The following is a 25990-nucleotide window of genomic DNA, read 5'->3' on the forward strand; positions in this document are numbered from 1 at the left end:
GGCAAAAAGCTGGAGTGTTGAGAGGTTTGGCTACACAGTGATATATGTTTTTTTTTTTAATTGCTCCAAAGCCATCTAAGGCATACACTAAAATCCTTTCATCCTCTTTTTGTCCATTTCTGGTGCAGTGTTGATATAATTCATGACAAGAAAGCCCACTTTCCTGTCATTTTCTTGACTTCTTCATCCACTATTTTCAGTATAACAAGAGTTTTAACTTTGTGTTCTACTCATAGTCTGATGCAAAGTTTGTGTTTTTGGGGAGCAAGACAAATAAATTGATAGTCACGGCACTAGTCAATCACAGGAGGCATTCACTCACACAAACACAGACATACACACACATATTTTTTGGGATATGGGAGGGAACTAAAGCCTCAACCAGTCATCGACTGCTCAGAATTGTGAACCTAAACTTTTTTTTAAGCAAAAAAGCTGCAGTAATACTTCCACTCAAGGATGTAGCCAGGCATACTATTTGTACTCTATACAGTACATTTTTCTGAGCATTACTAAAAAAAATTAGCTTTTTCAGGACACAATATGTCTGTGACAGTTTAAATGAATGTATTCGAACAACAGGAACATAACTTGCTTACATAGAGAATTTCTAATCAAAAAAACAATGACTTTAGTGGATTTAGAGGAAACAGCTAAATAGATAATCAGGGCTGGGCTTAGGTCCATTGGATTGCTGATGCCAGATGCTCAGCAGGGTTGTCAACTCCAAACTGGTTGAATTAACCATCAGATTTTCTGTACCACTCCAGTCTAAGATATGACTAGGCTTAATCTGAAGACTGATAAAGAGGTTCTATGTTTTTTTTTTGTTTTTGTTACTGACATTGGATTTATGATTGGTTGCTAACAAATGCAATTACAAGAAATAACTGGCGGAATAGTCAGCCTCAGGAGTTTAAAAACAAAAACTAGTAATCATAAAAATAACTGATACTGTGAAATGTGGGGTAACTTAATCACTATGACTTGTGACAGAATGTTAGCAATTCAATAGTGTATCAGATAAATGCTTGCTGCAGAAACAGCTAGGAAGTGAAATAATCCTAAACAAGTGAAACATAGAGTGCATGTGTGTGTGTGCTGAGTGGTGGGAGTCAGAGGTGGTCAGAAAAGTGATTCAATTAGCTGAAAGTGTTAAAAGAGTGACAATTTAACTCTTACATGTATTGCAGGACTATTATACACTTCTTTTGATAAGAAACATCTTTATTAAATTATCACATATGACATAGGCAATCTTACATTTATATAAATGAAAACAAACCATACTGAATTTCCTTTGCAAACATTATAAATTACAAACCATGTTGACACAGTTGTAGTTGCAAATGTTATACATCACTTATAATCTATCCAGTCATTGTTAGTCAAGCATTACAGAGTTCATTCAAATCCTGCCTTCTTTTAAATTTTGTTCCTCCTCTGCATATATTGTTCCCACAATTTCCAGTTTTCCTATGTAAGTTGCTCCTCCCATTTTCTAAAAATCCCAATTCCAGTTTTTATTTTATCTCTGTTACTATACTCTCGACTTCTATAGACTTTGATTTGCATCTTCTAGTAATTGCTTTTTTGGTAGCCACCATAATTATACTCAGCAAGGCCTTATATATAGGCAATTCTGATTCTGTATCATAGCTCAAAAAATAAATTTCCTTAGTTACACCAATTTGCTCACCCAATATCTTTGACAGAGCAGTCTGCGGGGAATCTTTAAAGTTTTTCAACTCATTACACTCCCAGAAAATATGTTCCCAGTTAACTCTTTCCTCTCCATCACACCCCCAACATTTGCTGTCGACCAAAGGAAATATTCTTTGGAGTCTACTTGGGGTATAAAAGTACCTGTTCCAAGCAAGCACTTCTGAGCAAAAATCCTAAATTTTCTAGACTTTGTTGCATATTTGGAGACATACATATACCCCCCATTGTTTCTTTGTGACTTGCTTATCCAATATCTCTCTTCACAATCCTTTCTGACCTCCTCTGATTGATTCTTATAGTTATCATGTAACATGTTATATGCTCTACCAATTATTCCTTTCTTAATGGCAGCTTCTGTTCTAGATACTACTAAAAACTCTACCAGTGCTAGTCTTTCATTTAGGACCCCCCCCATTTCTTTCTCTTTACCTGTACTACGATATCAATCCTTGACAGAGAATGCAATCCCTAACCTGCAGTCCAAATAAATTCTTAGCCTCTTCCCATTCTATTAAGTTTCCCCCTCTAGTTATTTGCTCCCAGTACCTTGGTTCCATTGCCAGTTTTCTCTAATAAATTCCAGCCCCCTCTTGCTTATTGTCTGTATCTCTAATTGCAGTCATCCCTATCGGAAGAAACTCCTTTCTCCATCCCCATGTTGGCTAAGCTCATACCATACTTTCTGCTACTTTATGAATATAATATTCTATATGATGATTGTTATTCTTCTTAAAGGTCTGCATCCAAAATTCCAGTTTCTTCTTGTTTCTTGAGCTTCTCCCCACTTCATCATCATCAATTTCCATTTGGAATTATAGGTTTCTACTAGTGCTATGTATGTGAGCATTAACTGCATTGCCCTGAAATACCCCTTCAAATTGGGTAATCCCAATCTGCTTTGTTCTACTGGAGGAATCAGCTTAGCCTGCTCGACTCTTTCCATCTTCCCTTCCCAGATAAAATCATTCAGCTCTTTATTAATTACTATCCACAACTTCTCCTCTGGTTGATAAAAATATGCCTGACCTGTGTATAAAACTAAAGGTACTAAAAACATTTTAACTGCTTGTATCTTACTATGGATATCCATATAACACAGCTTCCTTTTTCTCAGTTTTTGTATTATCTTTAGTTTAGTCTCTTCCCACATATCCTTAGTTGCCATCTGGAATCATTTTTAATCCATACTGTTAAATACTTCATGTTATCATGTCCCCATAAATATGGATATTGCTGAACCAAGTTGTGTGGGGGTTCATAATTTACTGCTATTGCCTTTCTTTTAGCTTCATTAATTTTGTATCCAAAAAAGATATGAAACTGTCTCAGAATGTTCCACAAAAGTGTAATGTCACTTTCTGATGCTGTCAGGTATAAAATGTTATCATCTGCAAATAAGTGTTAGTATCACATACCAAATAGAAGGGCAAGCAGAAGGGTAAAGATAGAAAAGAGTTGGACTAGACTGGGGAGTTTTGGACGGAAGTGTATTTTTACAAGTTGAAAAAAATTTTGGGTTGTGCATGTTTTCCTTACATCCATGTGGATTACCTTAAGGCATTCTGACTTCTGTCACCTGCCAAAAACACGAGGCTTAAGGACTACTCTAAATTATCCCAGCATGTACTCCTTACTTTTCCCCTTGTGACCTGGAATATGGGTGGAAAAGACCTACATGTGTTAGTCCACTTATCAAGCTTTTTATAGTGTCAGTGGATCAACAGTAAACATATGCGCACGTGTTGCTGGAGATTAGAAGGCTGTGGGATCTATTCCCACTTCAGGTGATTGAATTAACTTTCCAGTAATGCCACTGCAATGCAGTGTGGGGTGTGTTGCTTTCATTTGGATGACACTAAACCAAAGTCCCAAATGATGCAAAAGCCCCCACTGCCCATATCAAAGAGAGTAGGGAAAGTTCTTCAGTTCCCTGCCCAAATTTCCCCTTGTTAGTACAAATACCACCTCAGATCTCCCCTGAAGAGAGACATTTGGCCTAGTAGGACTGCCCTGGTTAACGAAAGATAAATAAAATAAATAAAAATATGCTTTCAGAAATAGTTATAAATGGGGTTATATGTGAGCAATGTCATTTCTATGGAGATGGTCGAGGTTATTACTAATACTGAATGTTCTGAGGAAGTTCAACAGTTTTGTATAGCTTTGAGGAAGTACATTGACTGTAACAAGATATAAAAAATTAGCTGGGTAAGATACTCTAACAATGCAGAGAAAATGCAAGAGATGACTGAAAGCCCGTGATGAATGAAAGGGGTAGTATGAGAGGAGAATGTTTACTGGAGGTTAGAAATTATTTATGCTTTTTCTGCCCCATCCAGTCTTTCCACAACCATTAAATGACACCTCACTGATTCATTCATTGAGTATTTCCTGGTATCTGAGAACAATGGATATGGCAAATGAAAGTGGAGAACTGTGAGGAGTCAAAAACTTTTATCAGGTTTCATTTCATGTTTCAAAATGAGCCTACTTCTTAGCAGCGTGGTCTGCTTGGTATTGACTGTGCAGCTCATCCCAAAGACATTGGAGTGTGTAGAGTATTTTAACTTACAAACACATTTTTTTATTTATTTATTTAAAATTTAGTAACCAAAATAGAGCACTGATAGTTCCAAATAATTTTCAGGCTCAGCACAGCTGAAACACAAACAAACAGTAAACTTTAATCAAGTGCAGACAGGGTTAACGCAGACAAATGATTGGTGCCAAAGCCACAGATTAAAGTTAAATGCAAAAAAATATATTATTATTCCCTTTGAGAAAGCTGACATCCCTGCTAATTACATTATAGACAGCACCCTCCTAAATGTGGACGCAGTGGTATGTGATCTGGCTACTTAGGTTGATAGCAACCTGAACTTTGACCACTACATACCCACAGTACTAAGGAAATCCTTCTATGTGGCACATCTTATAAGGAAAGGCATCACATCTAAATGTAAGAAAGTTATAATTCCATTATACTCGGCCCTCATCAGACCAATAATCGAATATAATGTTCCCATTTGCATTTACTTCACCAGACACCTGCAACAATTGGAGAGACCACAAGAGGTTTCTCACCAAGAAATTACAGGATACACAAAACAAGTTTTACGGGGGAAGACTGAAAGTCCTGCCACTATATTCCGTCTCCTACAGGTTTCTAAGGGGTGACCTGTGCATGACTTACAGGGCAGTCTCTGACCCGGCCCTGATCAAAATGCTACACATTCATAAATCAAACTGCATGACAGTCACTCGCTCCAGTGATCTTAACTTAGCCTCTGACATGAACGGGTCATGCTGGAGAGCTAGCTACATCTCCCAGAGACTGCCACTTCTCTGGAACAAGCTTCCAATTCACATGAAACCTTGAAATGCCTCCATGACCATCTTCAAACACAACCTAGATCAATGGACGGGTGACCGCAAATTCACTCCTGGGGTAGCTCCCATGTCTCATAGACAGAGAACTTGGTATTAACTTCCATAGACCCTTATCTCTACAAGCTTCACTCACCTAACCATCGACAACTGGGGTAACTCGGGATAAATATGGCTAGGCTTGTAAGGGCTCTAAAGTCGTTAGCCTAGTAACCTTCTATGAACCTATAAACCAATATCTCTGCAAAAGTGGTGATGTAAGAGCAAGCATGCTGATGGATTTAAGTCAAGATAATATCTAGCATAAATTAACACAATAAGTAAATACGATGCAAGAATCCATTCAGCAAAATAGGCAGAAGTACCTGTAAATCTTCATACCATCATACAGTATAATATTTCTATGCAAAAAATAATATCCAAAGAAGAATTTACAGTATGTACAACTGCTAGACATGGGATGTGAAGGAAAGTGAGACACGAGTTAAAAAAAGGGAGTGAGGGGAAATTGAAAAGAGATAAAAATTTAAAACAGGTCCATGGATAAGGTGGACGTATGCAGGTGTATCCTATCCAGATTCAGGCAGTACTGCAGGAGTTTGGGAATATGTTTACTGGTAAGCCAAAGTGCACCCACCTAATAAAGCATTTTGCAGACAAAGGGCCTCGATGACCTATAAAACAGGGCCCTCAGTGTGCCTGATTTAGTTAAGCAGATCCTAAGAAAGGGAGTACAGGAAATGTTGGATCTGCTGGTAATCCTGGAGTCCACTAGTTTATTTCTGTTTTAACGTCTTAATTACAAAAATATCGGCCAACAAATAAACATATTGTTTTATTTTAGTTCACAATAATATAATTTATTCCGAATACCTAATCCAAAAGGGAACCAGAGCAAGTGCAGGGAGGGTTGGAGTGGTAAATGGGAAAATCAACTGAAAGGTGTCAAGACAATGGTCTAAACTGAGGCTGACCCTGAAAATAATGAATATATTTGTGTTTGGGGACGTGACATATACACATTTTTTAATGCCGGGTGGAGTGGTGGACTAGGGAACAGTAATAAAAGACTGAGGACAAAATGGAATGCTCTGACTACACCCCTGCTTACACTCGTGCATTAAGTTAACGAATCCCTTCACTTTACTTTCTCACTATACTTGACCATACCTCTCAACTGTTCAGACATTTGCCTCATATTTTGGTGTGGCCTTCTGTAAAATCCCTGAGGTATGCAGTCACTAAATCATAACACACATTTAAGTTTCAGACTTCAACACAAGTTTGTATGTGCAATGTTTAAAATGGTCCGTATTTTTGGGGCCTTTGCTCCCCCGTTATTTTAGGCTTTTGTGAAGATTTCGTGCGCTAATCGGTTGAGATGTAAGTTTCAGTCACGTAGAATGCTTCCTCCACTGGACACTGTAAACGCCATGTGTTTCCTTTATAAGAGAGATGTTTAAAAGTTGCAGAATTATTTTCTTATGCTTCAAAAAACGTCAGATTCCCACAAATCCTGTTATGATGCGTTTGACTACTTAAGCAGCTCAGACTATTATTTTTAAGGCGTCTCCAGTTGTGTTCACTCTTCCTTCGATTCCTAACTCAACTTTCCATCTCCAAAATGAGGAACACTCGCCTGTGTGGAACATATACTAACAACTTCAGCTAGGAAGGTCATAGGGTGGTTAAAATATACATGTTTTACTTATAGAAAATCTTTTAATGAAGTAATATGAATCATTTTTACTTACCATGGACATCAATAAAAAATTCCTAACACTGAATGTGTGACAAACCCTTTCAATGTAGAACATGAATATTTTAAAATCCCAAATGAGGTAAGTACAAGTGCGAGGTATTAACAGGAGAGTATACATGAATTTCCTAGACAGAATTAAACAGTAGTATCTCTATCCTGGTCAAATCTAAAACTGTGTCGAAAATTAAATAATGGCTGCCCACTAGAGGGCGACCTCCCCGCACAGTCAGTGAAACCGTCACCCTCTCTGCCAGCACGGAGTCTCTAATGACGTCAGCCCCTCCTCTCCAGCTCGGCACAGCGTGGAGCGCTGCTGCTGCTATAGCTGGAGGAACGGATTGGTGTTTTGGAATAGCAGCTCCATGTGGAAAGGGTGTGATGTTGTTGCAATAAGTATTAAAAGAAAACTTTATCTAATGTTAATTGTAGTTGGAGGAAGAGGGATCTGTGCAAAGAAAGTATGATTTCAGAGTAAAACGGTTTATTTAATATACGGTTTTAAGAGGAGAGACCCCTTTGAGGTGAGAGGCTGTATGAACATACTGTGCCTGTTATTCCTCTTTGCTTTCGGAGTCTGGATGCAATAAGAGTGACTCGTTTTGGAGTTGTAGACCTTGCTAGTCCTACCTGGATGATGGTGTGCAAGACGATGCACTTTTCAGAGTCTCCTCCTGCTGCCCCAGCACCTCTCCGGCCGCCTGTGTTGAACTTGTTCCTCTTTGCTCTTGCTTTACTGGGTCGTGCTGCTGCAGGTAAGAAATTGATGAGCGACTGTTATGTTTCACTGCCCTGGACAGCGGATAAAGTTCATACTAATCGTGGAACTTAGGGATCCTTTAACTGAAGCTAGCAATAAATGTAGGGAGGTCGGTATTTTCAGGAAGTGCCCTGCCCATGTTTTAGTGACCCTGTCCCCCCTCCAATCCCCTTTTAATAGGAACGTTAGTTAGCTGTGGTGTTTTTGTTAGGAGTTGTAAAATGTGCTTATTTAGAGTACATGCGTGGGTTGTTGACAGCTGACCTTGGCACCTGGAAAATCATGACTCGGACTCTTCTGCACTTTGAGCCTTTCCTTTGTGGGGTCCCTGCGGAGAGGAAACTTTTCTTTACTTCCACCCCTTACTATTAATTTAGGTTGCAGGGACATGAAGCGGGTATGCTTTATGGGGACGAGTTTACTCCTCGTGATCTATTCGTGGAAGTTTCCTGGGGCCATAGAGCTTAAAAAGTGTTCTAATGAAAAGAATGCCCGTGAAGTGTTGGCACGTCTGCCTGCGAAGTATACTGTCCCACGTTAAAAAATAAAGTATAGTGTTTGAGCTGTAGTCCCAAAATTTAGTTTGGATATGTTAGGTAATCTGGTCTCTACGCTGTAGCAGTTGGTTGCCAATCTCTGCTGTTTGTATTTGTGCTTTTAACTTAATTACAGAACAGTGCCATACATCCAGATCCTGATGGTTCATAAGAAAAAAAATCTGTGATACTGTCGATTAGAAGGAATGTGCTAATCAATTGCATATTTGAAAGAGATTTCTTCCCTTTGTTGCTTTCCCTAATCCATTTACCCCTCAACAGGAGGTGACAGATGCTTAAATTTCCTGTTATCTAGTCCAGAGGTATCACTGCATGATACCATTTGGTGATCGTGGGGGTGGGGGGGTGCATATGTGGCTGATAATGCAGATAAGGTCACACGTTTTTCTTTGGGATTTATAAACTCAGTTTGAAGGTCCAAGCATTGTCTTGTCACTTGCCTTGCCAAGTTCTGTCCCAGTGTGGGGACAATTTAAAACTGAATTTGCAAACTCTTCAGCAACTGCATCACAAGTAAAAAAAAGATAGTACGACAACACAGTTATATAGTGGTTGTAGCCATGATTCTGTAGCTGTAGAAATTATTTCTTTGATGTGAGTTTATGTAACATTAAGTTGGACATCTGTTGAAATTGGTATGTTCTAGAGAATTATTTCTGTAGACACGTTGATGATTTTTATGCAGAAGTTAATTCATAAGGATTGCATTATAACCTTTTATAAGCTACATTAAAATCATGTATTTAAAAGAGCCTGCAGAGTGCATACAGATTGCTCTTAACTTGTTAAAGTGTAGCAATAGAATGAGAAAGTAGGCAATTCAGTTTTCATTTACCAGTTTCTAGCTGTCTGTGCTGACTTGTGCAGCTGTTGAAAATTTTTTTTTTAAATAATGTACTGCTTTGGTCCCTTTGTTGCTTGGCCTGAATTAAACTTCAAAGGATGGGCTTCCAGTCCGTTTTAACTCAAGTTAATGTCTTTCTGATGGGAGTTTTGATATCTGACAGTTCCAAATACTAGGAACCTGTTAGATTTTGTTTAGGCATAGCTGGAAATAATAAACCTGGGTTAGGGGATTCAATCTTGAACTGAGGAGCTGCCCTATAAATGAAAGTCGGAAATGAGGCCTAGGGCTTTAACAAGGTTACACAAAGGAAAAACTGTTGGCAGCACCACTTTCATGAAGTGCTGTTTGACATGGAGTATACTGGCCAAGACAAGAATGAATAGTTTTTTTTTCTCCTGTGTGTGTGTTTTGTGTATCTTTTTTGGACAAACACATTAACCACCTAAGTGACAGTAACATATGTAACATACGTAATGTAAACAGATACAAGACCAAGTCCCATTATACCTTTTTAAGACATATAAAAAGCCTACCCTTGGTGTCTTATCTCACTGGGTTAACTATCAGTATAGATGATGGTTATTTAATGGAAGTGTACAGTTATTTAAAAGATTGTTCTTGCAGTCTGGCGCTGGTTTCTGTAGTGCAGTGATGTTTTCCTCCATTGTACTTACTGTAAATACTGTAGTCTCTAGTATTGTTTCACTGTTCAATTGTGTTCATTCACATGATACTAAGATTACTTTTTATTTTGTTTGTACTGATTTATACTTTTTGTGAAATGAGCTTCTTACTAAAATTATTTTTATCTTCAGCACTGTTGTCATACAAGAGAGAATTACAGAGGTTTTGCAGAAAGGTGCATTCCCTTTGTTTATAAGAGTGTATGTTCTCTCTCTTACAAAATGTGCATTTACTAAACAAAGTTTGACTTCAGATTATAAAATGCATTGTCTTAAAATGTTTTCTAGTCAGTTGATGGGCATGGAAACAGAATGCTGCATCTGTGCTTCCCACTGAATAATAGTTATAAATAAAGAAATGTACTCTGTGGGCTCCTCTTTGCATGCATGTAAATAATAGATAGATAGTGGTGCAATTAAACCCCAAGCCTGAAATTCATTTGCTTGGAGGCACTTAGGTAACTGTCATCTTAAATTGGTGGATTACTGCACAGTTGCGTCATCCAAGATGAACATATCCTGGTCCATTTTTGTTGCAAACCAGTTACCTAGAAAAACAGATTCTGCAGCATTTGGGTCCCCTGCTGTCACCTAACTGTTCTTGAGACCATGGTGACTAAGCAGGCAGGGAATGCATTTCCATGCATATTTTGTAACCACAGAGCTACAATTTAACAAAATGGCTGTTGTCTTGTGTAGATAGCAGGGGGATGGGAGGTAAAGTTTAATTGCCTGAGTCCTTAACTGCCAAAAAATGTTACATTTCCTGTGACCGTGCAAGACGTAGGCACTGTGTATTTTAACCTGCACTGGAAAGTCTTGCAGTTTTTTGTAGTAAATACACACACTTGGAATGCATCAGTTTTGAGTAACATTCCTGTGCAATAATCATATAATTGTATGTAAAAAGTTATTTAGCACATGGGATGTTGCATCCTTTGTAGTGTAGATTTATTTTCTTTATCTGTGACATTGCTCCACTAATCAAAGCTAAATTATTGCCACCCCTCCTCTCCTTCTGAAGTTTGCATGAAATGTACCATGTAATCTGTGTGCCTTGTGATCACAAAATTCAGCATCACTACAACCAACAAATATTCCATCCCTGTCACAGATTTGACTGGCCACTTTTTTTTTTTTTTTTTTTTTTAATGAGGCTGCCTTCTGATTATTCAAAGAATACAGTCTTCCTTTACAGGGCCTTTCCCTGAGGTAAAAGACCCTGTTAGTGGCATTCATTTGTCATTTACATGGAAATGTGTTTTAGTTACTAATTGCAAATCTACCACCTTCAGTGCACTGTGTTACGCCGCATTCTTAAGTGGGGTGCATAATCTAATTTCAATACACTAAGCCTAGTTCAATAAACAATGGGACTATTTACTCAGTAGAGGCACTTAGGTTTCTCACTCGGAGTTTTCACCAAATTAAATTAAAGGGCCGAGCTCTTGAATATAAATTGCTTTTTGTGGTTAACTAATAACTACAATTTCAATCGTATGTCAGAACTGTGTACTCCTTATTTCCGTCGTTGATTAGATGAAAAATCAAAAGGTTGCTTCAGCTTGCAGGTTAAGTGCATGTTAAATACAAAGAACAATAACTAATCTAAGAGTGCTAGGATTGTGAAAGGTGTTATTGTTGCCCGCTGCCTCATGGTCCACATTTGTCTGTTCTGGTTTCTTTCTCCTATGCGTATAAGTGAGTTGTGTGAACCCAGTGCTCTTGTTTTGGTACTTAAAGTGGACTCTGTTTTACATCAGACATGACCAGTCAGCTCGATTACTTTGCCCATCAGTACAGCTTGGAACTATCTAGAATCAGAAATACTTGACTGTATTCAGTGGCAGTAGCTTTTGCTAATCTCAAGCACACAATATAATTAGGATAACTGGAATTCCAAAACAAGCGAGTCCAGAGACCATTTGCATATTGCCAATCCCCACTTCATGTTGTAACCCCCATGTCTAGAAGGGCAAAGCAAGTATGTCCAGTGATGAATTTATAGGATACTCATCCAGTCATTAGAGTTTCATTTTAAGGGTGCGGGGTTGTCACTTTAACAATTTATTTTAGAGATGGGTTAAATACTGAGTAATAAATCTGTTTTTCCAATATGTTTTATTTATATGTTCTTGGAAAATTGTCTTTGGTCGTAATTATATTACTGCATATATTATATAAGATTGATTTAATGTATAAGTTATGAAGTCATATGGGATATTGGTGTACTGTAGAGAACGTCTAGGTTTTTCTTATGCAGCAAAGTCACAACTCGGGAGCTGCAGGGGGGTATACAACTGAATGTACTTTTTTGAATTACTGGATATTATTATTTTTGAAACCTGCTTATCTGTCTTATCCCTTTTTAATGTTTTTGTCTGACATTGTTTCTCACTTTTGTTGCATTTATGGAGTAAAGGAGTCCTCCACTATACATAGTCATCATTCGTTGCTGATAAAAACAATATCAAAGCTCAGTGTAAACAGAATCCCCAATTTCCTGCTACTAGTTGTGAGATACACAGTACTACCACTGGAAAAACAGGTTATATCTGCTTTTGTTGAAAAATATTTCAAGGGCTTATGGTTAAAAAAAAACAAAAAAAACATTTGCATGTTTATGCATTTATTAAAGTTGCTCACATTTGGTTATTATGAAATATGTGAGGAAATTATTTTTGTTTTCACTCATTAACAGAAAAGTAGATGTGTGTATGTCTGTGCTATGTACTGGCCTCTCCCTTGTGAGTATGCATGGTGAATGTTTGTTTTTCACAATCCTGTTACCCTATTCACATATTTTAAAATTGTCTGTATTCGCTGTGTAAACTAAGGTGGCATTTACACTTTCAATTATAGCTTCATCTTTTGTAGTTTTCATTATTGTTTTACTTTGAATAGGATGAATACTGTTTCTAGCATTGGAAGTTTCTAAATCAGTTCCTAGAAGTGATGATGTCAACAAAAGTTTGGTAAATCTTGTGGGTGATGTAAGTAGGATAATCTGTTGTGAAATGCAGAGTGATCTTTAACGCACAGACATTGATGAAACACTGTAGCTAGGCCAGCTCGATTGGCATAAAGGGATAAATCTCAGAGTATGTCCAAGGTGACCAGAGTTCAAGTAACGACTCAGGAGTCTGCTTGAACTGGGATGGAGAGGGTGGCCAGACCTATCCTTGGGGTGAAGGGGCAGCCTTGGCCCACAGAGGACAGCAGAGATGTAAAGGACAGCTTGGAGGACATTTGACCACCTAGTTGTGAATATGGTATCCCTCATAGCATGTGCACAGGGGTGTGCACACACTCGTGGAGGCATAGTGACTCTTGGGGTGATGCGGGTTGCTTTGGGTTGCTTTTCCTTCATGTGTGGGAGGGGATAGGGCCATACTGAATACTCCATAATTACCAGGATGCTGGCGAGAGCACAAACCACTGGTAAGACCATCTGTATGATGGCCTTGCCCAGCAAGCATTTACCTTCACTTGGTAATCCCCAGGAATGCAGGTGCAGCAGCAAAAGACACACAAACAAAACTAAAGCACTGCGTTTAGTACAGTGTCAGGTAACGATTCGGGCACAGTATGTACATTTCAGCATTCAGCACCGTTTGTTCAAAGCAGTTGGAGAGGTTGTTCAGCCTAATTTAGAAGACGGTACTGCTAAGAGTGACATAAGTCACCGTGCTTATCATTGTTATTGATCGTACACCATGTATAAGGTATTGCTGATACCCACCTGTTATCCTATCTTGAGGTTTCAAATTATGCCCATTCTTGAGGCTACCATAAACTGGAACCCGACTGTAGGAGCTTAAACACTTTGTTATGTTTGCCCGACTTGCATATTGTGTAGTTTTTGTGTAACAGAGTTCAGATGTAGTGACTGTGCTCAGATTTTCAATACATTTCAAGTTGTTTGTCAAATCTGTGATGAAGGGGAGAGCCGGAAGCAGCAGCACAAGTAACTTTTAAATGTTTAGTTTACTTTATATTTATAATTTTGACTATTTCTCTTCCGTTGCCCAGAACCACCTTGCACAAATGGCAAAATGTCCCTGTTGCTTTGGCATCAGTTTGCCTTGCACTCTGGATCATGTTCTAGCTAGACACTTGTCTATCTTTTGTTATTTGTTTGTTTGTTTGTTTAATTTTTTGTTGGCCATGTCTCACAGAGAGGAACTTAGGGTGAATTATCACATCACACTAAGTGAATAGAACAGTTTTCACTGTTGATTGGGTACAAAGGTGCAGATTTTTGGTTTTGTACAGGATGCAGTACATAGACACACATTATACATTACTCAGATTTGTGTCTGTGTACATATCGTATACATGCATGTCTTTCTCGAATATTTCTGGTTTCTTGCCAACATTGCACTGAATAACATAGTAGTTATTATAAAACTGTTTTGCATAAACTACCAAATTAAATTTGCTACTGCCTACGTTTACTGTCCATAGCGTAATTCCTTGTGGCTCCTGTTTTAACTGCCATATCCCTGCATTAGGGATCTTCATGAAGATATAGATACATATCCCTATTTTTTTCAAACAGTCCACTGATTTATTTATTTTGTTCCTGACTATGGAGTATGTTGAATCCTTTTGGCATCTGTTAACTTATGCAGCTTATTTTCAAACATGACTTCTTAGTTGCACACCTGGTAGATTTAATGCCATCAGGCAGGAAATATTTTGTCATGTTACAAGTAAGATGAGCTTGGTAATGTTGTTAGTGCTAAGTTATAAGGACATTGTTGCTAGGGATGTAAGTATTGTATGTCATCAGCTATAACAAACAATTTTCCTGCAGCAGGAGTGTTCCTGGTAATGTCTGTGATACACATGGACTCCCCAGTCAAGAGTTATAGATCTTCATCATTCACCTGTTGACACTATCCATTTGGCAGGCTCCCAAAAGATGTATCAGTAAACATCCATTCCCAGGTGGTAATATTGCAGTGTTACCTTTCCAGACTTGTGTTTTTGAATAGCCATTATTTGCCTCCTGCATGATTTATACAGTGTTATGTTTTGTTTGGATGCTAAGGTACTTGCATCATACTAAACACCACGGTTGCTCTGTGCAGCATCACAAAATGTTTAGCATGGTTTCTGAGCTCAACTGGTGCTTTTTCTGATTTATTTAGAGGGTCGTCTTGTTCTAATCCCCTTGCTAAATAAAATGAATTGGGACAAAGATTCTTTATGTAAGTTTTTTTTATTTGCATGTATAGTTTTTCAATTGTAATAACCAGCTCCATGCACTTATAATAAAACCTTTCTTGTTGCCTTTGGCCAACCTGCGTAGCCATGTTTTGATAAGAATAGCACTCCAAGATTTTAGGATCCTAACGCTCCTTTGACCTTGCAGTTTTTATTTAGTTAACAGAAAATGGTAGGATGAATCTGTGACTTTTTTCATCTATTCAATGCCATCTCCCTGACTGTGCTAATACTGCTCCAAAGATGCATCCCTAAAACTGTATTTGCACTTTTGCTTTGAATTTACACAATATTCATTCACTTCAACTTCTCACAGTGGTCTGGTATAAATGTTCTGTCTAGCACAACTCAGCAGCTTCTCGTAATTCAGATCTGTTGCCTCTGCACTATAGTTTCCAATTTTTTTTTTGGCTTTTTGGTAGCAATTTCTCAATCTGAGAGGTTGTGAGGAACATGTGGGAGAGTCTTTCTTATCTCATAAAAGTCTCTGGTCACTGGATGGGATTTAGCCCCTAAACATTATGTTGAGAAGTGTACACCAGGCTTGTATGAAATACATTTTATGCAGCGTAACTTATTTCCTGATACATCTTTTCCTTTTACTAATTACTGATCGTATCATGTTTGGTGAAGTAAAAGGAAATGTCCTGATCCTCAAGTGCATTGTCCACAGTTTGGTTTTGTTCAGTGCAGAGAGTTAAGTCCTGAGAGTATCTTCACTGAACAAGTCAACAGGCCGTTTAGTAGCAGAAGTGGAGTGTGAGTTGACAGCTTGTACCAGTTTTTGTTTCACCTCAGTGACCTCTGCTGCATGTAGTTTCACTTACTTTGTCCACACAGTATGTTTTTTATCCTAGTTTAAGACTGTAAGTCATTTTTGACCAAGTATTTGTGATTATATGATGCTTTCTTTGTCTATATTTTCAATGCCTGAGTGATTGAAGGTTCAGACTGTCCACCATTGGTAGCACCAGGGGTATTTTGTAGGTCTGCGTCAATTGTTTGTTGACCACAGATCCTCAAATCAGGTTTTGCAAAGTTACAGATCAACTAATTTTAGTTACTGAAGGGATTTACCCAGCCATGGGTGTCTCCTTGTCTCACAACAGTTGTCATTCTCTCATGCAGTATTCCAGGTGCTTTCCATTCTAAAAAAATGGCTTTTGTAGTAATGCTACATTTTTCAGTTTCAAATGTCTCTTCCATTGAAGAAAACTTTTCATAATGGTGCTGAATTCTTTGAGAATATTCTGATTTGGTATGCACTTTTCCTTTCAGACCAACAACTCATTGTTATTCCCACTGAGGTAGGCAACTTGTCATCCTGGAAAGATGGAAAGGTTTAAGTTCAAACCAAGTGCTAACTAATATAGGCTGTAAATCCCAATGGCTCATTTATAGCTTTGACCTTTTACAAAACAAAAGTGGTTACATTTTGTTTGCTCTTTATGCCCTCTCTGTCAGTCGTTAACCCCCTCCATTTCAATCAGCCCAGTTTTTCTCCATCATCAGGGTGAAGGTCTAGCGGGATTAGGCATCATTTAGACACCCATCGGAGGTAGTTTGAGGTTTTCTTATTTAAGACTTTATCCCCATGTATACTTCATTGAGTGCCAAGTGGGGTGGGAGGTGGGATTGCAGTAGACCGACAGCAAAGGATGCTTACTTCCACAAGAGGCATTTTCTCCAAGTAGTCATGCCCCTTCCCAGAGCATGAGTTGTGGTATCCTTAGTTTCTGCTATGGAAATCATGCCAATTTTGTATGCCCACGATTGTATGCATTTCTCCCCTTCATCAGGGGGAAGAGAGTGGGACATGTTCATTTACTCCTGTCTCTCCTTATTGGCTGCTCCAGTGCTGAGAACACTAAATGAACCCCGAGTGCCTGGGCTGCATTTGCGACTTCATCCTTCTGTGCCACAAAGCCAGATAAACACAGTAACCTGTGTCCAGATTGTACAGCAGTTTGATGCTAATTTCAAAACAAAACTCTCCATGCTTGTATGTATCTTTACTCCAGCTCTTCCACTGAGGTGTTTAGTGCTAATGCATCTCCAACTGCAGAGTATTTTGATATTTGCTGTTTCATTCCGTCATTCTTCATGTGCCTTTCTTTCATGGAGAATAGGAGGTAATTTATAGTTAGTAGTCATTCTTTGAGCGTTCTCTCTCTGTCTCACTCTCTCTCATTTATTTATGTATGTATTTACTTACTTTTTGGTAACTGGGTAGGTGGAGTGGGCCGGAGATCATTTTCAGCCATGGCCCAAGTTCAGAGGCAATAGACTGTCCTGAGTTTGCATAGCTACAAAACTCTAGAAAATTCATAGCACAATACAGTTTTTGAAAAGTAGAAAGTTATACAGTTCTTGTACATTTCTAATACAACAACAGGATTACATTAGGTTTTACCAGTTTACATGGGTTGTAATAGAGTTTAGCTACATTCTTAAAGGTTTAGAATTTAATTTCCGTGGGGGGGCTCAAATTGAAGTGAGTAAGAAGAGAGATTACAGAGGTAAATCTAATGACTGAGAATAGAACAGAGGAGTGAGTAGATTTAAATAGCAAAAGAAAAATGATGACAGATTGTAAGCATTTTTAGAATTTTAAGTCTTCTAATGAGTACCAAGGTTTGAACCAAATATATGTACATTAAGTTTCTTCACAGTGCTACATTGCACAGCATGGTAACTGTTAGTCTGTTATGTTTTCATCTTCCACAGGATTATTTTTGGGAAGCATTATTGTGCAGACTGCAGCATATAAACCTAAGGAAAATACTAAATGAAACTCTTCATATCCGCTTGTAGGCATAAGTCTTTAGTACATGCTGGAGTCTCGCAGTACATTAAACAATCGATCCTTTGCATCTAGTTTGAGTTTATACTTTGAGTCGGCAATGTGAGTTGTTTAGCTTTTTAAAGCATACATGTCAAGTGCTTGAAGTCTTTGGCATCTTATTTGTAGGTTTAAGCCCTCTTGTCGATCCCTCTTCCTGCATTCTGTAAATATGTCCACTTCCATTTCCATTGATCTTCTCTTCTAGTTAGGAAATGCCAATCGCCTGGTTATTTAAGTGTGTCACTGTCAAATTCAGGGAGAACTTAAAAGATGTAATCCTCTTTCCCACTCACTTTACCCATAATTTATGTGGTAAATTAGGAGAAAGGGAGAGCTGGAAAAATGTTTCTGTTAACCCCATCTGCCTGTTTATTACCATGTGGGGGGTGCTTTGTTGTGCTCTTCAGGAGATGCAGTATTTTAGGCATTGAGAAGGCTCGTACTGCGGCCATCTTCTGTTAAAATTCACATATTCATCCAGGATGTAAGAGTCTCATCGTGGTCAATGTGTGTCAGGTTAGAGGAGACCAGACTTCCAGATACCTACCATCATTTTGAGTCCATTTAAAATGCAGAGCTCTCAGGTGGTACAAAGCCATTCAGCGTGTCACCTTTCTCCCAATTTATTTAAACATCTTCACCTACAGAACTCTTGTATTATCTTTCAGATAGGCAGTACTGTATAACATAACTCTAGGGGAAGGAGGACCAATGAGGATATTTGCGCACAGACATAGAGTAGAAGATGGAGCTTTTTCCTTTTAGAGCACACCTTTTATTTATACACATTTTAACCGATTAAAAAAAAAAGGCTACTGTCCAGAGTAGAGAGGAGTGGGGAAATTGGTACCCCTGATGTCTGCCATCCATGTTTTAATAATGAAAGAGTAAAAAGACAAAGTTAACACACAACTATCAGCACATGTACATCCACTGCAGATTTCCAGTGGCAAACCGAGCAGCCATAAGGTGGATAAAAACTAAGTCAGTTCAGTTTTGTCAAACAATTTCCTCGCATCCATACTTAAAACAAAGGAAGTAGACTTGCTAGGTGAGAAGCCAGCACTGCTTTCATGATGTGCTCAATGTTATCCGTAGCCTGAATGTTAGAGGTGCAGCCCATCTTGTGACAACCACTACCAGGTTCACGATGTTCTTCATAGTATTTTTCTTGTACATGGTGTTATGCACACCTTGTCTGTCATGGACAGAGCCCATATTTTAACATGTACATCATTTTATATTACATAATCTTTGTACAGAGATGGGACACTGATTTTTGCATTTGAAAGGATCCTTCTCTTGTTTCACAGTTCACAAAGGTCAAAAGCCTGCCTCAGTTTTTGAGGGAGGGCATCTGTTTTCCTTCTGCATGTGAAAATTTGCGACCTTCAGCAACAGAGCTAGTAGAGAGTCTTTTGTGTATTTCTATACCTTTCTAATGCATCAGTCATGGCCCTGTTTTCCCTACTTCAGAATATTTTCATAGCGTAGAGCAACTTGTGATTAGAGAAGTGTTTTTGTTTGTTTGCTGTTTTTGAAAAGTCTGTTATTAAGACAGTTAGGAGTACTGTTTGGGAGTTAAACAAACAAACAAAAAAAAGATGCATGCAGTAATTGCCACAAAAAACCTACAGGACATTTAAAATTGAATTTACTAATTTTGGGTTCTTTAGATAATGTAAGAAAAACGGTTCCACTTCATATCATCGAATTTCAAAACATCGAGACCAAATCGTTGAAAACCCAAATCGTCGAAAACCCATATCATCGAATCTCAAATCGTTGAGAACTAGAAAGCAACTAGAAAAAACATTCCACAGAGTTAGTACTGCATTTATGCAGGGGGGCAAGCCCCCCTGCACCCCCCATAATTAAATATACCAACTCCAAGGTCACACTACAGTGGGGGCCTAACCCCACTGTAGTGCGACCTTGGAGTTGGTATATTTAATTACGGGGGTGGGTGGGGGCGGAGCCCCCCACATAGGGGGTGCAGGGGGGCTTGCTCCCCTGCTTAAATGTAGTAAACAGTGTCTGGGATGTTATTTCTAGTTGCTTTCTAGTTTTCAATGATTTGAGATGCGATGCTATGGGTTTCCGACAATTTGGTCTGAAATGAAATTTGATGATATGAAGTGGAACCAAGAAAAACGCCCTTTAAGATTTTGTTCACAAAGACAACTGCCAGACCAAACTTTTTAATCAAGCTTGCTGGGCTGAGTAGAATTATTTATTTATTTATTTGATATTTGTTGACCGTGTTGGTCCAGCTGTGACAGAGCCCTTTTTCAGTGGAGACCCGGGGAGAAAAGCTGCACAGTTAATACATACAATTAAATCGTCTTAGTACAAAGGTAATAATACAAAATTTCAAGAAGATGTATAAAATAGCAAGTTTAACATGAATGGCATTTTGACTGTACATATCAGCATGTATTAAGGTAAAGCACAGAGTACAAAAAATAATACAGATAAAACTTTCAAGGGAAACAGTGTAGTTAAAGGTAAGTAAGGGTTTCCAAGCTTAGTCATTCAACTATAGAAAAGTAGTACATTAGTACATATTAAACTGGCTTTGAGTGGGAGATGAGGTGGTCGATTACCACAAGATTTAACAAAAGTGTAGGTTAGAGGTGGAGAGGTAGGAAAGATGGCTTCCAGTGACTGAAATGGAGAGTGATTAGGAGGAAGGTATGGTTTCACAGATGTAGAAGAAAGGTTGGTGAGAGAGTGGATGGCCTAAAGAGATGGGTCAGTCAGGGGGGGAGATAGCACAGGCATAGTTTATTTTTGCTTAAGTGATTTTTTTACCGCCCTTCTGAATTGGGGTTTGGGTCTAAGCCTTAAGTCTCTGTGACAGTCATTTTGAAGTCCAGAATAGATTGAAACCTACTGTTTCGAGAGGAGATGATGGCCTGTGTTATAAGACATTCCAGTTAGAAATCAGTGAGGGTGTGTGTAGAAGGTATCCTGCATTATTGTGTTGTACCTCTTGATCCACTTTTACCAAACAGACTTGGACCTTGATGATAGTTTGTCATGCAAGACCATTTAAATATGTATAATTACATTGTCTGAACTTTGGCTTCCATGATGCTTTAGTTGCCTGCTTATTACTGACTTAGCTCCTGTTTTTAGATTAAATATATCCAGTTCTTTTCTTGGTGAACTAGTTTTGGAAGCTAGCTATGCAGTGTGCAGTTGTGGGATATATAGGGGGAAAGGCTGTTTTTTTGCCTTCTTTTAATCTTTGGGAAAGGGGTGGAAATGGGGACATGCTCCAAAGGACACTTTCTTTGAAGAAATCCTCAGTGGAGATGGGAGATTTGAGCAAAAATGATTAGCTGTGCAGAGTGATTGTGTTATGGGTAGGAGTTTCAACTTGCACAAGTGAGAGCCTTCGCAGCACTGAGTCCACTGCACTCTCGTTTGGATAGCATTTTGAGAAACATTAAAGGACATGGGGTATAAAGTAAAAAATAAATAAATAAATAAATATATATTTATATTTGACCACCACAGATTTGCGTCTAGTCCTACTGTCTCTAGCTCTTGTCTCTGCAAGGGAGTGCATGTGGGGGTGGCTTTATTGTAGTCCAGACAGTTGAAAGGCAGGTGAGCCTAAAGTGAAGGGGGGGCAAAAATGTAATGCCTTTTAGAAGTTTTAATTGTTTATTACTTCATTTGCATATGGTTTGTTTGTTCTAACAGGTTATTGGCACTTAACTGTTCAGTGAAAAGAGAGCAAGGAAAACTGAGCAATGCATTCATTGCCTTAAGAAACATAATAAATATTTAAATCAGACGTCTGTGGTTGTGGATGAGCCTACAGTTTTGATAAGTACAATTTACATTTCCATAGAAAATAAGAAACTGAAGCCTGGCTCTGAAGTTAGGTGTACTTTTCTGTTTGTTTTTGTCCTTACAAAGTGACTTCTGTGGTATTCCTGTATGCCTTGTGTTTATTTGAGCCCAAGTTCAATAGTTTTAGCAGCCCTTGTAGATTTTGCTGATTTCATACTTGTGATTTGGTGCCAATTTCATGTTTTATATTATTTTATAAAATTCAGAAGTTTATTTTGTTTTCTTGAATGAGTATGCTTGCAGTGGCAGTTGAAGCTGCAGTGATGGGAGGTTGAGGAGGCAAGATAAGAGTATCCTAAAGTAGAGACGAAAAGAAAGTTTTCTAGCATCATAGTGACTGCAGCCAAGTCTGATTGGAGTAGAGCTGTGTATTGCATGACTGGGTTGGTATTTCATTCAGCACTTCTCATGTTCCATGTTTCAGCTTTGTGATGAGTAATTGTAGCTGAAAGAGAGGTGTGGCAGAAAAGTTTGCATTTATAATGCTAAGTCTTTATTAACATTTAGAAAGATTCAAAGGCTCATAGGCACTTACTAGCTATTGATTTGTGAGGACCTTAAGAAGCCTAGCCTTGCATTCCCATGATTTAGCCCTTGTATTTTGCGTATGAATAACCTAGAAGCAGATGCAACAAAGATAATGTTGGGATGTTGCCCATATCCTTAAGAAAAATGGCTGCTAAACCTGTTTGCAGTTTCCCCATCCATTTAGCTAATTGACATTTGAATGGAATCACTTTATGTGGAGTGGAAGACTGTTCCATAGAAGAGGTATTCTCTCTGATGTATAGCTGTCTCTTCAACTTGTTCTGTTATGTAGCAAAAGAGATTAAGATCCCTTGAGCTGGTGTTCATGTTACCATCAGAGTTGTGAATGTGTACTAGGTCTATAGGTTTTTATATCACACATTTTACTTATGCAATGTCCTCCTGTTCTCTTTTGAGCACTGGCCCTGCACAGTATCATCCTGGCCTGCGTGGGGGAGTGATACAGCAGGGGTTCCTATCTCTTCACGTGACCCAACTCAGGTTAAGGAAATTGACTTTTGCAGTCCCATACCTGTTCCTCTGTCAGATCCTCCAATAACCCAGCTGGGTGATTATCTGTGCAGGTGGGTTGTCACAGCATACCAAGAACATAGTTTGAGTGCCTTTGAAGTTACCTTCTGCTGAATTGAGTTGGATAATCAGGTATTTTATGTTTAAGCCATTAACATGTTAAAACAAACTGCCACTTACATAGCTGACACAGCAGACGCTTAATAAGATTAGCAAGCTTGCAAACAAACACAGATGGAAATGTAAAATAGTGTAGTCGCATCTCTCTGTATAGCATGCTGATGTGCCTGTCACAGCTTGCAAGTTTCTGTACAGTCATCTCTATAGAGTTTTTATTATTATTTTATTTTTTTTTTTTGCAGATTTTTTTTTTCTGAACTAGAGTGTGATCATATTTATAGGCTATAGAATAATACACTTAGTTAAGTGATGCGCTAATACGTTTTTATTTGAAGGAGTGGCACAGCTGTCGGCTTGTGAATGGATACATTTACCTAGGTCTACTGGCGTTTGCTGAATTAGCAGCATTAAAATAGCTGTAACTGTTGATTTTGCACGCTTATAATCTAGTGACTAGAAAATCACAGTTTCTTGCAAATTAGTAGGGCTTTCAAAGTCTGTGTGGTCATAATACTGCTGATATTTTAGGAAACGCAAGTACTGATATGTCTGTCACCTTTTGGGTGAAATCGAACCAGCACTTAGAATAGCCAGTGGCATTTAAAGTACATGCATTTGTCTGAGTGGACCATGACTTGGTGGGTGCGTACAGATGATGATGTGAGTGAGGAAACCTACTATTCTGCAAATACCAGAAGGTCCCATCTACTGTGTGTAGTATATGAAATGCTGCTGTCTGCACATGTTTCAGGGAGAATGTATTTTTTTTTAAAAGTATATGTGCTGCACTGTATGTAAATGAGGTGTGGGTGGATGTGTGTACTTTTTGTGATTGTTGAGTGAGTAATATTGTTGCGATAGGTGTTTTTGAAACTCCAGGAGTCATTTTGCCTTTTCTTTTATGTCATGGACTATTGACATGTTAAAAATGTTAATGTAGAATGGTATGCTGTAGCTGCACATAAAATGTGTGTATGTGTGTGATAGTAGCATATGTGTGGTATGGCTTGTGTATTCAGAATGTTTGTGTGGTATGGCTTGTGTATTCAGAATGTTTGTGTATTATGGCTTGTGTATTCAGAATGTTTGACTGCTGAAGTTCTGTATTTGAAATGCTTGATCACTAGCTTTGTGATGTTGGCATACACTTGTGTCCTATATGCCCATGTATACTGTGGGGGGTGGGGGTGGCTGTAACCTCTTACAGTTCCTTCTGACAAAAAAGTCTCCTGGAAGGATAGGAGTTTTGTATAATTCTAGAACTGTTTATGTTCCAGAAACCATACTTGTGTGCTGATTTGTCCATGTTTTTTTTTTTTCAGAGCTTGTTGCCACAGTATCTGTTATGGTTTGTGTAGATGTCTGAATCCCTTGCTTTGAAATGTATTTTCCCTTTTTCTAAATCATGTAAAATGAAGCCGTCGGAATTTTAACATACATCTGTTTTAGCTGTATTCATTGTAGTTGATTTATGAAATCCACAGATTAATTGGTGCAGGACCACATACCATATTCCAGTACCAAACAAGGCCTCTTTTGTGTACTATTCAGTGACTTCTTAAACAGGGGCTGAAGTGTGCACTGATTTATTTTTCTTGTATCGCAGGTAAAATACTGTTATGAGTAACCATTGTGTGTGTGTGTGTGTGTGTGTGTGTGTGTGTGTGTGTGTGTGTGTGTGAGTTGTGTCAGACCAGTTAATCTTGGGTTGCCTGCAGTTAGATGATGTAATTTGTTTCTCTGTGATATTTTAAACCAGCACATTGTACTGGACATCATGAAAAGTTTCTTTCTTGCAAAATGTTAATTCAGTAGCAGAGTGCTAAGATTATGTTTTGTAGAGTTTCTGGGAGTTCTGTTTGTTTTAAGACAGAAAGGAAATAGAAACAAGGCTGTGACTTAACTGGCTCCTGCAGTGTTTTCATCTGGAGTTACATTGAATACATTTATATTTTGCAGCTTTCAAAGACCTCTTCTGGTTTATACCATGTGCCACTGTGGTCTGCTCATAAGCACATTTGCTTTTGCACATTGATTCAAAGCGATATCTACTGCTCCTGTCTAAAATGAGGTGTTGAAGGGTCTTGGAACTTACTGCTACAGTATCCTACTGTTACTCAGCCATCTGGAAGGAGCTTTATGCTGGCATGTATATTAATGTACTCGTTGTTATTGCATATTGGCCAGAATATGTCAGGGGATATGGATTTGCTAAGATAGATATGAAAATATGATGCAGCAGGTAATTCTGATATTTTCCAGATCTGTGCTCCAAAGAGAACCAGAAGAATTCATTGGGCCAGAGCTATTGTCCAAATAAATAACAATTTGTGTGTGTGTGTGTGTGTGTGTGTGTGTGTGTGTGTGTGTGTGTGTATATATATATATATATATATATATATATATATATATATATATATATATAGTGTGTGTGTGTGTGTGTGTGTGTATGTGTGTATATATATATATATATATATATATATATAGTATATATGTATGTATATAAACTTTCTAAACCTCTACCAGTGGATTCTTGTTCTATTTCTTGTGCAGAATGACTTGTTGCAGAAACACTGTTTCCATAGCAGTAACTAAAACAGTAAAGTACAATGCATCCTTATGGAATGAAGGCTGGTGTGTGAAATTGATAACATTAATGTACTCCCCACATTTTGCTAGTCGTAACTTGGGATGACATCTCGCTCTTTTATAGGTGATTTATTACTTAGAGCTAGGATGATGTTACTGTTTATGTTTAGAAACTATAATATCTAGAGAAATCCTATAGTTTGTGAGGACTTTTAAGAATTTGCAGTAGTGAATTTTTTAAGTACTGTAGGATCAGAAACTTCTTATTTTGACTGGGTTAACCTTAACAACATGATATGTATGAATGTAGACATTTTGGGGGCGGGGGGTTGTGTGTGTGTGTAAAACCCACTTCAGTCGAAGTCTGGAGGCCGAACGATGACAATGTCGAATCCAACATTGCCGAAGTACGAATCTCGCCCCTATCTCAACCCATGGTAAAACCCATTCTGAGTTCGAAGTCTAGTTGTATTTCGACAATGTCGGAATTAGACATTGTAGTTTTCGCGGACGTAGGTCGATGATCCCATCATTCGATGGGGGTCCGGATCGACCTTACC

General features: G+C 38.4%; 1 protein-coding gene across 1 annotated transcript in view; it reads left to right on the forward strand.

Moving 5' to 3' along the window:
• Nucleotides 1-7189: 7189 nt before the first annotated feature.
• ROR2 (receptor tyrosine kinase like orphan receptor 2) overlaps nt 7190-25990 on the forward strand; it is a 1224572-nt gene continuing 1205771 nt past the window's right edge. The window contains exon 1 of the mRNA XM_044088021.1: nt 7190-7626. Coding sequence (XP_043943956.1) covers nt 7506-7626 — 121 coding nt within the window. The 5' untranslated portion in view covers nt 7190-7505. The remainder of the gene's footprint in view (nt 7627-25990) is intronic.

The sequence above is a fragment of the Protopterus annectens genome, chromosome 11.part0 (assembly GCF_019279795.1).
Source record: "Protopterus annectens isolate FY-2018-M chromosome 11.part0, PAN1.0, whole genome shotgun sequence".
In the NCBI taxonomy this organism is placed as follows: domain Eukaryota; kingdom Metazoa; phylum Chordata; order Ceratodontiformes; family Protopteridae; genus Protopterus; species Protopterus annectens.